The 16,095-nt window shown below is 42.9% G+C and overlaps 1 protein-coding gene across 1 annotated transcript; it reads right to left on the reverse strand.

Moving 5' to 3' along the window:
* Positions 1–297: 297 nt before the first annotated feature.
* LOC126865245 (nose resistant to fluoxetine protein 6-like) lies at positions 298–14,314 on the reverse strand. Its single transcript, XM_050617564.1, has 12 exons — positions 14,155–14,314; positions 12,678–12,886; positions 5,308–5,561; positions 5,053–5,223; positions 4,486–4,579; positions 4,289–4,408; positions 3,890–4,055; positions 3,078–3,253; positions 2,555–2,684; positions 2,014–2,331; positions 1,691–1,855; positions 298–1,617 (listed from the first exon to the last, which is right to left on the reverse strand). The coding sequence occupies exons 1-11, from the start codon at positions 14,188–14,190 to the stop codon at positions 1,730–1,732; spliced, it is 1,800 nt and encodes a 599-aa protein (XP_050473521.1). The 5' UTR covers positions 14,191–14,314; the 3' UTR covers positions 298–1,617; positions 1,691–1,729.
* Positions 14,315–16,095: the final 1,781 nt, after the last annotated feature.

Genomic DNA, 16,095 nt, shown 5'->3' on the forward strand with positions numbered 1-16,095 from the left:
GAGGCGAATCAAAGTATTCCCGAAGAGGAAGAGAAAAATGAAAAAGCGAAAGGGAAAGAAGCGAAGTTTATAAGCAGGTTTCGAGAATACGCAGAAAGAGAAGGCAAACGTCATGGCATTGATATACGCGACAGATGATGCAAGTGCGAGACAGTCGGTCGCGTTGCGATAATCGCGTGAAATGGACGTTATACGGCCGTAATTGACGGGACGTTAATTGCATTACTAATCGTGTGCTTCCGAGCACGTAGCACCGCGCAAAGATCGAACACGCGTGCACCAGTACTAGGCCAGAATTACTCCGTGCGCTGTTTACATATTTTCCTTCGTGCTCGTTTCTGCCCGCATATATTTACTTGCTTTTTCCGTTACGTTTTTACGTCAAAGGATGAAAAAAAGGTAAGGTTACTTTTTACCGCCGTGTGGCGAAACACCGCGAACGTTGGTTCACGAGTAAACGAGAAACTCCTTTTTACTATTAATCTTTTACTCCAAATATCAATTACGTTTCAGTGATTTTTAATTTAGCCGTTGGCAGCAGAAGAGATTCGGCACGCTTTGCATAATATTTTTCTTTTTCCTAACAGTTATAACGCCTACGTGACGACAGTTTTTCATTTCATTTTGCGGTAAACAGACGTGTATCGAGTTAGTATCTAAGAAAGAATGACGTGAAAAAAACGTACTCGTTTTTCAACTGCTTTTTGTAATTTAACGAAGCAACGATCACTTTAAACGAATCACGTCCGTCTAACATTAAATTTCGTCCAGGCGTGAAACAGCGTCAGAGATCGCGCAAATATCGATTTATCTTTTCTTCGATCTAAGTTTAACGCGCTTTCCTATTTCTGTCGTTTTGGCGCACACGCAGACAAGATATTCGTCGCTCGGGAAATACCAGTACGTTTAAAATGAAACGCTTTTTTTTCAATTTTTTGTACAAACATTTTCTTTCGTTATTGACACTCGCGAACAGGTGTGCTATCGATCTTAGTTATTTAAAGTTCGGTCTTAAGCTACAATTGTTTCGCCGCCTTTATCGTTTTCCGATTTCCTCTGCTTTCGTCGAACTGGACTAGCGGTGGCTGGGCACGGATCCCGATCGTTTCTTCTTTCGATCTTCGCTCGATTTCCAACTTTTGTCCAAGTTTCCTTACTGCACCAATCGTAAATATTCTTGTGGCACATGATCGAGGGTAAAAACGCTATTGGAATCGTATAAAATAACACGCGAGAAGCCTATCGTTTCGGCGATGCTTTGCGAAGAATCTTTCTCACACTCTTGACACGAACGATGAACGAGACAAAATGAACGCCCGCTTTTTCTGCGAAATTACGAATTTAATACGCTTTGATCGCCTGTATTCTACGGAAGACGCATTTGCCTTTGATTTATACTTTACGACAGTCATAAGCGCCTGTGCAAACATATTCCTATTAAGTACGACGAAATCGCATTGATTTCGCATCATCTAAATTGTCAAAGCACGGCAGCTGTGTACTGTATCGTTGTCGAGAAAAATAGATGCACGAAAGCGGCTTTTATCTTTGTCCCGAAAATATCTGCCAGAGAGTCGGGGATTCTTTCCTCTTGCACTGGAGAGCTACGATTAAATCCTGAGGAACAAGGAAGTCGATAGCAGGTTTTTAATAACGCGCCTATTGTAAGGAAAATCGAAACGTCCATTACCTAGCGTCGATCGCGCGATACACTACGTTCGATCTTTCTCTATCTTATCCTCTTCTTCGATATGAAAGCGATCTTGAGCAGATTGACGATGGGCGCCTCGAACGCGATGGAAATGCAGAACGACATCAAGTAGGAGGCGACCAGATTGCCAAAGTACAAGATCAGCTGGAAAACCATATGAAAAGTGAGCATTTCGAGAAAGTACGAAGGTAAAAATAGTTGTTTATGTCTGATTCGAACCATCCGACACTTTGAGATTCACCCAAGCACACATTGTCGCCGTTCGGACCCGAAGACAGCTGGCTCGTTCTGCCTAGACTTACCACGATATTGTTGTGAAGATGGAGCGGACCATCCATCTGGGATACAGTGACCATCATGATGACAGGATGCACCAAGTACGCGCAGTAAGTCAACCTCGATAGCGGATATATCAGTTTGAGCGACAGCAGACTGTCGATCATTCTAGCGTACCCGGTGCAGCATTGAATCACGATGAAGGATACACCGATCGCCCAGGCGGTGTGTCCTAAGGCGGCGTACACGGAACTCACCGGCACGGTTAAGTTTCCGGGATATAGACCGTAGACTACCGAGAACATTATGGCAGTAGATAATACCCAGCCGATTACTCGTACGATCTGCAACAGTGGCGTTTAAGCTCGCTCGCTCGATCTCGTCTCGGTTACGAGTATCAGCTGACGACCAAATAATTTATCAAAGATTAACTGGAACAGGTTTCCTTGATTTTAAACTCGTCGGGATATCTGCCACGTTGGTCCACCAAGGGGAATTTACGTTTCACTTTCCGAGATCAAACGGAGCATCTTTTACCTTATTAAGGTGCCGGATTAAGCTACTTACCAGAGGCAATTTCAATTTGCAATTCGTTCTGAACAAAATGTAACCGGTGATGATGCCAACGAAGTAAGGCCCAGCTCTCAGCCAAGGCTTATCGTACAGCTCGTCGAAAAGCGCAAACGGTTCTTGGATTCTAACCGGGGAAGAAACAAAAAGAGAGAATGAAGATTTACGCGGCAGAGATAGCCGGCAAGTGCGGTATAAGTGGAAAGTACGGGACTCGCTAAGTTATTATAATTAGCGAGTAATCGCGTTATAACCGTTCGCAAAGCTAGAAATCTGACGTTTAATTATAACGGGTCGAAATTTAAAGCGGTGGTGTTTCATTTATAAATCGAATACCGTTAAATCCAGTCTAAAAGTAGGTGGTTGAAATTACACGTTCTGACAATGGACACGACACGCGACAAAAAAGGAGAAAAAGAGAGAACGAAGGGGTTTCACTGCTGAACAGAGGTAAACCGGAACGTTTAATCGACGTTAAACGTGCAATCGACAAATTTTTAACGCTTAACGAATTAATTACCTGGCGATGTAATCGTTGGAATAGGCGACGGAGAAGGTGGTAAACCACGAAGAGGCGATCAACAGCAAAATCACGACGACGATGGCCTTCAGGTATTTGATAGATAGAAGAAGCAAAAGTATTCCGAGAACGTAGAACTGTGTGTCGTTCGCCATATACCAGCTCCACAGCATACACTGGAAAGTTGTTAATCAAGTATTCATAGGATAATCACGTCAAGGTTCAACGTACTGAGAATAGGTCATACTATCGGGGAGTATCGAAAAAAAATACTTGTTCCATGGAAAATCTATAGCCGAGAAAAACTTGATAGCTAATGGATCAAACGTCGTACTCGTTCGATCAAGTAGAACCGTTTTCACGACGTTACATAGACACGACGATCTTTTCCTCTGGTTTGACAGTGGCAGCTCGTAATTTCTCGCTACGGATCTTTGAAATGCGAGGAAGCAAACGGTCGGCTGTTTAACCAATGATTAACCCACTCTTTCTCATGGACGATGAAATTAATTCTAGAACGGTTAGACACTCTCCGCGTTGTCCCGGCACTTTGGAACTTTCTCCGAACGATAGAATTAATTATCGGAAAACGATCGAGACGCTGACACCTTCCCGCCCCGTAATCTCCGCGACTCGTACTTCCTCCTGGAAATTTTGCCGCATCCTCCTCTCGCTATGCATCGTCGTTCTTTGATTTAATTGTATTTGCGTTCGTGTTAAGAGCTACGTCAATATTAACCAACGACTCTGTTAATTCGCTAACGAGTCTATTAATTTTCTAAATGGTAAAAATGTTGATCCAATATCCTTACCATCTCGGTACGAGGGTAGAGCGAGTTAAGGTACAATGCGTTTCTCCACCAAAACTTTTCGCACGTCAAATGGTCGACGATCACTGGCGAGAACACCGTCCTTGATAGCGCATACTTGATGGCGATCTCGTTTATTCCCAGGACAAAGAGATACGCCGGTGTCAATCTTGGTAAAAGAAAACGGAAAGAGATCGGTATGCGAATTCGCTTGACCGAGGTTTGACAGTCGTTTATTGGAAGAGATTTCTCCTTATTTGAAATTTGTATGCTCGATCGAATCGTGTATCGGATTTTATCGTGGATCTGTTCGCTATCGACTTGGAATAGAACCACGTGCGAAACTTTTACAATTTTAATCCGTTCTGTTTTCGTATCGTAGAATAGTTCGATCTTTTTTACCTGATAAATCTGTAGAGGATCATGATGATAAATTTGGTGAAACACGTCTTCCAGAAAATGCCCTTGTCATTTTTCAAGCTACCGGAAGACCGATAGAAGAGGATCGTAACTAACAAGCCACTGAAACAGTCGCATTCGTATGGATTAGGCGATTGATTATCTCGTAACGAGGATACTTGTCATTGGATGTGTCTTACCTGATGAAGAAAAATGTGTCTACGGAGAAGGTGGCGTTGCTGATAGTTTGGAACATAAAATTCCGCTCTGTCACCGAACGCAGGGTTTTGTTCTCTGTAAGGCGATAGAGAAAGTCATCCCATCTCGAAATTATCAGAGAAAGTTCGAGGTAACGCGTTATATCGAGACGAAGAAAATTCGATTACGGTGAACCAGCAGACCGGTACACGTATTCCGTTACGTCACAATATGTTGCACAGAGAAATTAATCGGATCTATATTAATAAATAATTTTTCCAGCCGTGAAAGCTACTCTAAATTCTAATTGCTTGCAATCTTTTTCCATCGAATCTCATCTATCGTCGACGAGGATGATTCTCGGTGTTCTTAATAGCAACGTCGCAATTACGACAATTATTATTTTCACGAACGACTAATAACAATGTTCCTTGTACTCGTAAATTATAGCGATCAGAAAATCACTCGAGTTCTACTGAAACATAGTGGCCCAAAGTGGTCCAAACGGACGTTCACCGATATTACTCGAACGTCGTGATGTTGTTTCTGAAAAGGGATGATCACTTTACCAGCAATGGAGAAGACTTGAAGATAGGTGTGCACCATGACCACCCATCCCAGCGAGAACACTCTGAGCCCATGCAGACAAGTCAGGCTGTCTCTCGCGGCAGGTTCGGTGCTAACGATCTTGCTGCCGTTCGCGATAGGATTGAAGGCTGTTAGACACGTTAGCCAGAAGCCTGAAAAGAAATGGACGAGAAAGAAAACTGTTAGAGGATCCAAAGATTATTAGCGAGTAACGCGAACCGCTGAGCATGCGTCACCTTTCTTGCTCTCCTTTTCAGAACGATCAGGCGATTCTTTTTGCAAGTTCTTCCCCTTCTCGATCAGCTCCTCCCCGTTTTCTTGGATCACTTCGCCATCTTGGTTTAGATTCTTGTTGGAAAAATTGCTCAGTCTCTCGTTGTTATTCGATACGCTAGATGATTCCACATCCTTGACATTCGGTTGTACTCCTGTTTTGTACTCGTACATAGTCGCACAGATCATCAGAAATAGTAGCGCGCCTGCAACTCCGCTGAAAAACCAGTCGGAAATATGTTTCGCGAACGTAACGTGCAAAAGCAGGATGAATTAAAGAAACGTATCCTCTTTAGAGGATGATTCGAGAAAACTAATCGCGTAACCTCTGTTGGTTAACGTAACCTCCATAAGCTGTCTCTTTCGCGATGATAATTTTAATGGAGCAATCTTTTTATCGGACAAATTTACATTTCTTCGAGTGGTTAAAATTATATCGAGGAGATTACAGCGAAGCATTAAAGCGTATATTAAAATGTAAAATTGATGGTAGTACCGCTAAACCGCTCTTAAATCACGAAGGGATATAGGAAATTTCCCGTGGCATATTCGTTTTCCGTCTCCTGCTCCTTTTTCCACGACATTTCGCTGCTCGCTTTAAAACGCGATTAACCTACGCTGATACCCCTGTAAACAGTTGCCTCCATTATACGTATAAATAATGTAGTATCGTGGACAAATGGCCTAAGAAATATCGGGTGAACCATAAACAATGTTGCGAGAAAGCCTAAGTGCCGACAGGCTCATCAGTGTGTCGTGGACCCTTCGATCGAACAGTTACGCGGAAAAAGGCCTATGCGACCATGTTAACCCTTTCGCTTCGAACGCAGCATATATCCGGCATCCAAATGATGCATATAAATACAAGTGCTATCTGTAGTCAATAGTATATTTTTTCGTTATCGGCGGAACATTTTCTGCTGATTTTATTGACATATTGGATTAATCACTTCTTCAAGTTACTCATTATCGAAACAACATCAAATCGTTTCACGCAATATATTTCAAATATCCAGACGATCGTATACTGTTTCATGCTAAAAAATCTATTAGATCCATTGACAGTGAAACGATATTTCATATACGATTCTTACAAGAATTATCGTTATTTAAGACTTAGGAAAACGTGTATACAGCAACCACGCACACTGTGCGTATTTCTGGCGCGCGTTTCTGTTCAGTAACAGTACTTCGGCGGATTGGACTATCGAAGCGAAAGGGTTAAGGGAGAAAGACGAATTAACGGTCGATAGTTAGTCGAGAAATCAGAGTGTTGTCAGCGTCGTCAGAGAGTGTCGTCAACGTTGTCGAGGAGGATGTGGAGGAACCGTGGTGACGAGAGTTGTAAACGAATTATTTAGTTGTCTTAGTCATGGCACATTGCTGTATTTCCATTCCAGTCTATTCCTAATAAATAAGAAAATCCTACAATAATAATTCGGGTTTACGAACAGCTAATCGCTCGTGTTTCTTAGAAAGTAGAACTGGGCATTAAACGAATTACGAATTGTACGATTAAGCACATTTAGCCGCAATAATTTTTATCATATTGATCAATCAATTTGAAACGCGAGGTAATCTAAACGAGCATGACCAAACGTGAACACTGCGAATGCAATTAACATCTCTTTAAAGCAATTGGGTTACGTCTATCCTCGATAGCGATGTTACTGCTATTAAACATACGAACGGTTTTACATTATCGAAAATTTATGACCCAAGTTCCAATGCGAATTGACAATAAATTTAGACTTTAAAGATCGAACAAAATTTTTTCAAAATTAAAATAATGGACGACCAAGGAGCAAATTAATCGCGTCGTTAATGAATATTCATAACGCGGTTACTTGATACGTAACGGTAGATTTCTCGCGGAATTTCTAGAGATAGCTACGTAACAAATATTTCTAAGCATCGATAGAGGCCAAGTATATCGATACAGACGAAGGAAAACCAATAAAGTTTGGGAGATTTATGTATAGCGAGTGTTCCAGATTTCTGAAACGCTTCCCACAAAATCGAACCACCTGCGGAATCATTACCCGTCGACGGTGACTTTACGTCGGTCATAAAGATTCGTAACGACTCAATCACTCTAACTGGAAATTGGTCGTTTCGAGGTTTATTTCGTAGCTCGCGATTCATCGAAGAATTACTTTTGAATATACGGTAGAACATTGATCGTCGGAACGATTAACGGTACGATCGATCATCGGATCACCGATTAAGAGAAAATTGAAATGGGGGAACGACGATAAAACTTGAAAGAGCTTGCCACATTTTTATTAGAAAGCTTCTGTTACTGCTTGATACGGAAACGTTTCATTTTATACGACAGCGAGATGTACGATAATTAATTTGGATAATTAACGTTCCGTTATACTAAAAATCGCGATGAAGCGCAATCGGGTTCACCGTGCGATATCGACTTCGTGACTTTCTTTCCTTGCTTAACCTTTTTAATCGACGTGCAACGACGCTTCGCGGAAAACATTCTTCCCATCGAGCGTTCCTCCTCCCGGGGGAAAGCGAACAATAAATAATGCTCGTCTTTCTCTTTCTCATTTTTTCCAGTTAAAGTAGCGAGCTATGGCAGAGAACAAAGAAATCGATACTCGAGGGATCGACTCGCGGTACAACTAGGAACAGAAGGCGTACTATGCCAGAACCGAGTAATCGTAAGTAAAGTATTTCGGTTTGTCAAAGTTGGTGGAAGAAAGAGAGCTTATTCCGCTTGGCGCGGGACAAACGACAAAAAGTTCGTCATTTTTCTACGTTAATAGGCCCTTAAACGCGAATCACGATGCGCTGGGGGAGAACAAAACGGGGGATAAGTTTTTCCCTCGGCTTTAAGGGGACTCTCTCGTCGTCATTTTATATTACGATGGGAGGCAGCGGTATAAAACTTGCCAGATTTAAATTATGCCGTGACTCATTTGCATTTCTCCTATTTATTTCGAGATTTTTCCGGAGTCACGCGGTAGTTTGTTCGCATGTCCGAGGAAAGCTCATCGAAGGAAAATCGAGGAAAAGAAAGAAGGGCAGAATTACCGTGAAAATTGGTAAAGTAGTTTCATCCTCGTGTCCGAAAAGCACCGAAACTGGCTGGAAACTTTCGGTTAATGCGTTACTTATATAGGATCGTTTCTAGGTCGAAGATTAGGTACCTTTACCAACCTTTCAGAACCTTTATCCGAATCTCTCGGGGGCGTAACCGTAACGCGGCGGTAAAAATTTTCAATTTATCCAGAAATTGAACCGTGCAACGTCTTTATCCCTCGAGAAAACTGGCTACTCCGAGTCGAATCGGAGGTCCAATATGACCATCTCCATTGACAACACGACGCTTGAGAATCCTAAGGATAATAAGCGCAATTTGACTTCGTCCGTCATGGTTTCCTACGTACTATGTTCGTCATACTTTGTATCCCATGAATAAGATTTCGTTCCGCACGGCGTTATCTCAGTACTTTTCCTTTCTCCTTTAATACATGCAAATGAAAAATTGTGGCAACACAGTTTTTTGTTGTTGGACAGCGCGGAAAACTTTTCATCTAATTTTATTCATAAATGTAAATTATCTAAGAACGCGCGGAGCGGTGATTCGCTTATTCATCGAGTCGGCCCTTATTATGCGTCGTTTCTTGCATTTTCGTGTAATTAAATTCGGACGATTACGCGTGCATTTTCATTGCAGATTCGCTGGCTCCTTTGCATAACCAGTGTATATGTTATTCGATGGTACGTTAGAGCGAAGTTAGCGGTATTAACGCGATAAAACTTCACCATTCTGTAGTCGTATTTCGATAGCCTGTATGTAATTTCTGCTGAAACGATCGTTCGATCCGGCAAGCAGCTTTCAAAATCGATCCAGGTGGAGCAATGCTAACCTTAATGTGAGAAAACCGATGGCCGTGGTACCCTCTTCTGGACGTTGAACGATTAAAATCGGTAGAGAGACGCGAATCGAATCAATTCCGCCTTCGAGTGGAATGCACACAATAGCGAATCTACTTTCACGTGTCCACGCTTTCAGCCTTTCTACGATCTTGCGTAATACATTCGAGGCACACGTGCGACCGTGTACACCTGCCGATACGCGCTCTAACACGAATTTCCAACCAAATCGATCGCCGGAAGAAGCGAAACTCCAGAATGTATCTATTCAGAAGTCGGACAGGGTGTCCAATTCGAGAGCTTTGATCTCAGTGGATGCGATGTAAACACGGGCTCGGAATCTCTCTCACGTTCATTAAACTGCAAATGCAATGCTCATTGCATAATTGCTGTAAACCGGTTCGTTGCTAATATAAATACGTGGCTCATCGAGAGAGGGAGAGAGTGTGAAACGATGATCGTAAATGGACGATTAAAACCTACATATTTGCGCAATCTGGAAAGCAACGAAATTGCTAATACATCGATGCAAATACCGATCGTATTTGGAAAAATCGTGCAGTTTGTTCGAAACACTTTCTTCGAACGTGGTTACGCCGAAACGTACGTACATTTTTGCAACGATTAAGCTACAAGTAAATAGGTCGTAAACTTTTGATTCGGACTATCGAGAAAATCGATCAATTCGTACAATTCTACGAAAAGTTAGTAAGAAAGAGGATCGTAACCCTGACCTTAGACGAAAGCTGAAAGATCTAGCGACTGTTGTGGATGGAGCTTAATAATCTCGAGGTGCACGATCTTATCTAAACGGAGATCGTTTTAAGGCCATAAGATTGTAACTTGCCTTGGAACTTGGACGCGCTACTTGTTGTATTATAGTTAACAGGTATATATGCATCGCGTGCAAGGACGCGACGAGGTGCGAATTCCTATTTATAGTTGGAGCAGGTTAACACTGACGTAATTTGCAGTTAGGAGAAAATTACAAGTTCGAAGGTAGTGAACCCTTTGGAAGCATCTTGCTGCTAGTTCTGTTCATCGAGCGACCGACCAAGTACAGCCGAACGATTCGAATATTTATGACCCAAGTTTTTCGATTAAAATCGGACTTTTACTATTTTTAGCGGAAGTAGAGCGACGCGGCGAGCTTTCTCCGGTATTTACGCGATCGTCGATCTTTCGTTCATTTTGCATAGTTTCTCGTTTTACCGAGAGCGACTTAAGTCGTTGGCATGCGATAAAGGCGCTTCCTCCCTCGGCATCTATCAAAGTTCATCGTGGCGAATCAAGCCGCTGTTCGAAACTTGCGAAAAATTCTGTACAAAGTAGCGAGGTATTCGGCGGTTGGATGTATACGACGTTGCTTTGTGTTCGTTATGATTTACGCAGAGTAATTCCTTTTAGCACGAGCTCGTTTCTGTCTTCGATCGAACAACGATCCTCGAATGCATTTAGAGATTCGCATCGATTACCAATCTCTCGCTTTCTCCCGTTCTTTCCTCCGGTGACATAACGTCGTTTATCGAGATTTAATTGGCCCGGTGCAAGGACGCAGCGATAGAATCGCTACGAGATATTATCTCGGATCTGAAGGCAAGTTTCTCCAGGAAAAATCGGCGGATGACGTTCGAAAGTTAAGTGTCTTTTGGTACAACTTTCGAGTTGAGTTGTTAAAGTAGCGACGCAGCCGCGTTGCATAATTCGCGATCCGATGGCTTTGCAAAAACCGTTCTGGCGTCGCCACAGACACGACGAATATGAATCTAAGTTGTGCAAGTAATGCAACCAACGATCTGCGTGCAGCGTATTTTTCGTATTTTTCTTTTGTTCGGACTGTCATTGACGCAATCGTTGTTCTATGGCGCTTTCGTGTAACTGTGACATGGCTCGCATAATATTCCATCGAGGCGTGTTCGATCTTTTCTTTCGATTTGTCGCAACTACTCAAAAGTAGAACGGATGTGGCAACATATTTTTTTCGAAGAGATCTGCTTTTTCAGAAAATTGCCGAGTTGTGTACGAAAGGGAATGTCGCGATGGACTGAATCGGTGGGAGCGTTTCTGCATCGGGCGAGCAAAACGCGTTCTAAAAAAGTTTTGCAGCGATGGTTTACGCGGAGACCGTAATTCCATTCCAGAAGAAAGTACAGAAAGCGTATCGCGCCCGTAGATGAACGAGCTTGCGTACGTGCACCGTGATGGATCATTAAACGTGCTATCGTACGGACGATAAACCTGTGATACAGGCTCGCTGTAACTAGACAAATTTACAACGTCGTACAATTAAAAATACTACCACCTGCTCCAGTGCCTTCGACGCTGCTTTTAGGAACAAGAAAGTTAACGAACTATCGGGTTATACGTGTGCAGGATCAAAAACCCTCGAGCTCGCTTCTCTTCGCGTATCGTTTAAAAATAGGCACTTGTAACCGACGATCGAGAGAACTTAATTTTGTTTCGTTTCTTCGCGCGAATTCCTCTTTACGCGAACGGAGACGCGCGTCTAATCGGACAACGAGGAAAAGTTTTTCTTATATAAGCCAATACATTGGAACATATCGTAATGTTAGCGCGAGTTAGCTAGCCATCTCGACACGTAGTTACGTGAACGCGTGTGTAAGTTATTCGTGCTAAGTTATCGAAGTGAATGTAACCATTGCGCAAATTCCGGTCGTGTAACCGAAGAAATCGCGGCAAAAAATATATTTCTATGCGTTGTTAGGTCTTCAATGGAATTTCGTAATTAGCGTAATTTCGTTGAAACGCCGGTCGCTGATTGCGTTGCACCGAGCATGCTCGTATTTCGAATTCTGAAATTTCGTAATTTGACCACGAAAAGTTAAACCGCAGAAACTCGTGGTTTGCTAATGGCTTGAAACACGTCGAACGAGCTTTGCAAATGCAGCGGGGTCTTAAAAATTGTCTCGTCGGAGTTTAACTGCAGGTAAACCGCGCCACTGATCTTTTACGAGAATTTAAATACATATGTATGTCCTCATCACGTAGTTGCTTCATACGCGGAAACGTTCGAATATTTTTTACGTAAGTAAACAGACGCGAATTCGCGTAAGAGTGTCGTGCATGGAAATTCTTGTTGATCGAAGATACGTATCCCGTAATATCTCGCGATATCTTGTTCCACGCGGTTACGCCGTTTCTCCGACTTCTCAGCGACTTTTATCCGTCGTTCGAAGTTTCTTTTAACCTTTGCAATTATTTGCTCGTAATCTAAAGCTGATATAAGAAAATGTGTCGGTTTGTTCGAGTTGGCGATCTAGTGGAACGAAGCCGATAAACGCGGCAGCCTCGCAAACGAAAAAATAATTGAGATCGCGCGATAGATTATCGGATGGTGGAGTTCGGTGGAAAATTTGATCGGTCGACTTACGATTTACGCGGGCCACGGCGAAAGAAAAGTTCTTGCGTTACTTACGAGAGAACGTACGACTTGGGATCGCGCCAAGGGTTGTAATTGCTCGAAGGCACAGATTTCACCGCAACGATGTGGATCTTCGGGCCGGTCGATCGATAAGTCGAGTTACCTTCTCGTTCGACTCGATCGGCGTTCGCTCTTAGCATCGAGGTCAGGGATGCTTGGTCGCACGTAGCTGGCAGGCAAAGACCCAAAAATACTTGTCTCGTCTGAAAACAAATTGGTTCTAGTTCGATCTACGATGTGGCTCGACAAGCATGGAATTACGTCGCCGAGATACGAAGAAGCAGGAAAAAAACTATCGAGGCGTCTTAATTAAATTTCAGACGCTGAATCGCAAGATAAATCAGAGCAGGAAGATTCAATTTCAAGATTAATTAAACTTTTATGCCCTCGCATTTCGCTCGGTTTACTTTGCGCCATGATTTCCAAACTGCCTCGAAGTTCGACGGGCTTTTAAAATTCAATTTCTTTCTAGGTTTTCTTCCTTCGTTGCTCCGTCCGTTTCTGCTACCCGTTTTTCCAGCGCGATCATGCCACCCATCGCACGTCTGACGGGAAAGTCGCGAAACGATTTTGAACTCGCCCGACGTACAGCTGCATCTGCCCTCGCGATAATCTTCCCATGTAGAAACTCTTCCGTATCGGTCGCGCTGTAAACGATTTCTAGGAACCACCTTAGTGGACACCGTGAAACACTAACTATCAACTACTCTGTTACGGGAGAAGTCGTTGATTTTCGCCACGCGAGAACTTCCCGTGTCTTAGATTTCCCACGTGCTACTCTTTACCTCGGCTTCTCGATCTTCGAATAGCATTCCAAGAACGATAGCCACCTTGCAGCGTTTCTATCCTGATTAGCTTGATTCTCGCGCCGGACGCGTCGCAACGAGGAAGGAAAATAACTACGGAGCACGGTGTTGTTTCTCTAGAATCGCGAAATACGGAGCGTCGTGTAATCCGATTAAGCTAAAGGATGCAACTCGGATTCAAGGTAGCGACAAAGTTCTTCGAGTATTTACGCTACGATCAAAACGCTAATAATCGCCAGGTTGTCGCGTTAGTTGCGTTAATTTTCCCGCTTGCCGTATAAATAACTCGCTTTATTAATCTCGTCGCGCGGGCGAAGACGACGCAGTCGGCGGATTCTTCGACTCGTAAATATTTAACAGAGGCTAAATAATCGTTTGCGATTAATTATTCGTTGACTAATTCCGTTCGGAGGATAAACGTTTCGTGCGTTTGCCGAAGCCGGTTTCTTCGAACTATGCGTTTAATTAATCCGTCTAATAATTCATTCGCTATCGGAGTTATCGCGCTATTCGACTTACGAAGGCTGGTTAAAGGATGGTTTAATTAAACGAATTAGGAATACCTTTGTGCAAAACGATAATTCCGCGCGAATTTATCCGACAAAGACAAGAGTTAACGATGGAAAAGTTGAAACGATCGGGAAGAAACAAGCAGAAGTACTTACCGAGAATTCGAGTTCCTTGGGCAACGTCAAGTACATCCTCGCTACGTGAAATTTCAACGCATAGGGCGGAGTATCGTCGAGTTCCTGGCGAATACTTCCTCTGGTGGCATTTAGCTCTTTGCAGAGGGTGCTCGAACCAAGCCAGAAACCGTTCCCGAAATGGAACTGCGACGAGTAACGGCCACTGGCGTCCGACACTGCGAAGAAAGGAGCACGTTGAGGAATCAAACGCGATAAAGAAAGCGTTCTTCCGGAAAAGAGAGGAAGATAACCGCACGTCGCAAACACCGTCGTTTCTCTGCAATGAATCTCCGTCTCGAATAGGTTTACGAATTGCCTGCTGAATGATAAGATTTCAAAGTTGAAAGAACAATAGCGACGAAGAGATTTCAAAAGGTTTTTTCTATCGTGAAAAGACGTGCCGCGCCGAGAGAAGATCCTTTTCCTTCTCCTCTGTTTTCATTGTTTTTGCTCGAGACTCGCGCGAAAAGCTCGGCATTCTAGTTTCCGACGGTTGGATTATACGACCACGCCTGAAAGGTTCATTGTCAGTTACGTAAAGCCAGATTGTGACCGCAGTAGCGGAGAAAGTACAGTCGACTGCCATTACGAGAAAACACGACTCACTGGCGACAACGCGTATTTAAGCGGATGTAATTTCGCGTGAATCTTGGATCGTCGAGATATTAGAGGTAAACGATAAAATCGACCAGATGGAATCTCGCGTGCAACAGTTGGGTTGCTTCTCGAGAAAAGAATTCTGGCAAGCGGGAATCGCGTTCGACGCTTTTCTTCCAATTTTCTAATGTTAGCTACGTTCGAATCGACAATTAGAATGGCTTTTACAGAACTTTGTTCTTTCCATATTCGCGTAATAAATAAAATTCTCATAAAACCGTTCAAATATTTGACTAGAAACTACATTCGTATTTACTACGTGTATATTTACTAGGCTCTTTTTCAGCAAGCTATTCAATTACACTTTGTTCGTCGAGTGCACGGACGATTAACAGTTTGCGTCGGAAAAAGGAGGATCGGTGAACAGACTCGAGCTTTCGAAACACTGCGGTGACGGGTGGTGTCGGTCTGTTTCGACGTACGAGCAAAGTAGTCTGCGACATTATCGTCCGACGTAACAGCTTGCGTGCGTTCAATGAGAATTTGTCAAAGGAGTAATTTCTGGAAAATCAGCGTTCGCCGGTTACTCCTCGAGGGCTACGTTCACTCACCGAGTTTGAAACGAGTGTTCCATAATTTCTTAGCGTCGTTGCGAGCTTTTAACCGTTCCCTGTATCTACGCGACTACGTTAAAATCCAATTTTTAACTGGAGCGTCGAAATACGTACAATACGCGCATAACGCGTGTGTTTCATAAGGCTCGTTGACTCCCTGAATCCCCTCGTACGAGCTACGAGTTTGTTAATTTTTAATATCGATATTTTTCACGATATTGTCAAATGTCAAACGTAGAACTCGTAGGATATAGTAACTGCCTTTTATACGTTCGATGGGGCACCGCCTACGCGCGATATTTTGCGCGTTCGAAACAGATAGAAATTATCAGTATGAACGAAGTATTTGGGATATCATTACGTCGGTCGGAAATCATCGTATTTTATTTGTTTACAACTTCGCTGCGATGTCTGTACACCGTAGGCAGATAAAATTGCTGCGTATTTGAATCGAAATATAAATAATAAAGCGATGGTGTAATATTGTTGGAGAAACGAATCGTTCGATGAATTATTCCGTAATAGAGAGAATCTCTCGAACGCAGCATGTCGTACGAATATCTGATAAAAAGAACTTGCAATAGGAGCGATCTTCGCAGTCTTTTTTAGACGCTTTATACAATTTTTCGAGCTTAGAAAAAGTATTTAATATTGCGAGTCAAATCGTAAAGCCATTGAAAGAGTATTTCGACGACAAACAAAGCAACAA

The sequence above is a fragment of the Bombus huntii genome, chromosome 4, assembly GCF_024542735.1.
Source record: "Bombus huntii isolate Logan2020A chromosome 4, iyBomHunt1.1, whole genome shotgun sequence".
Taxonomy (NCBI): Eukaryota; Metazoa; Arthropoda; class Insecta; order Hymenoptera; family Apidae; genus Bombus; species Bombus huntii.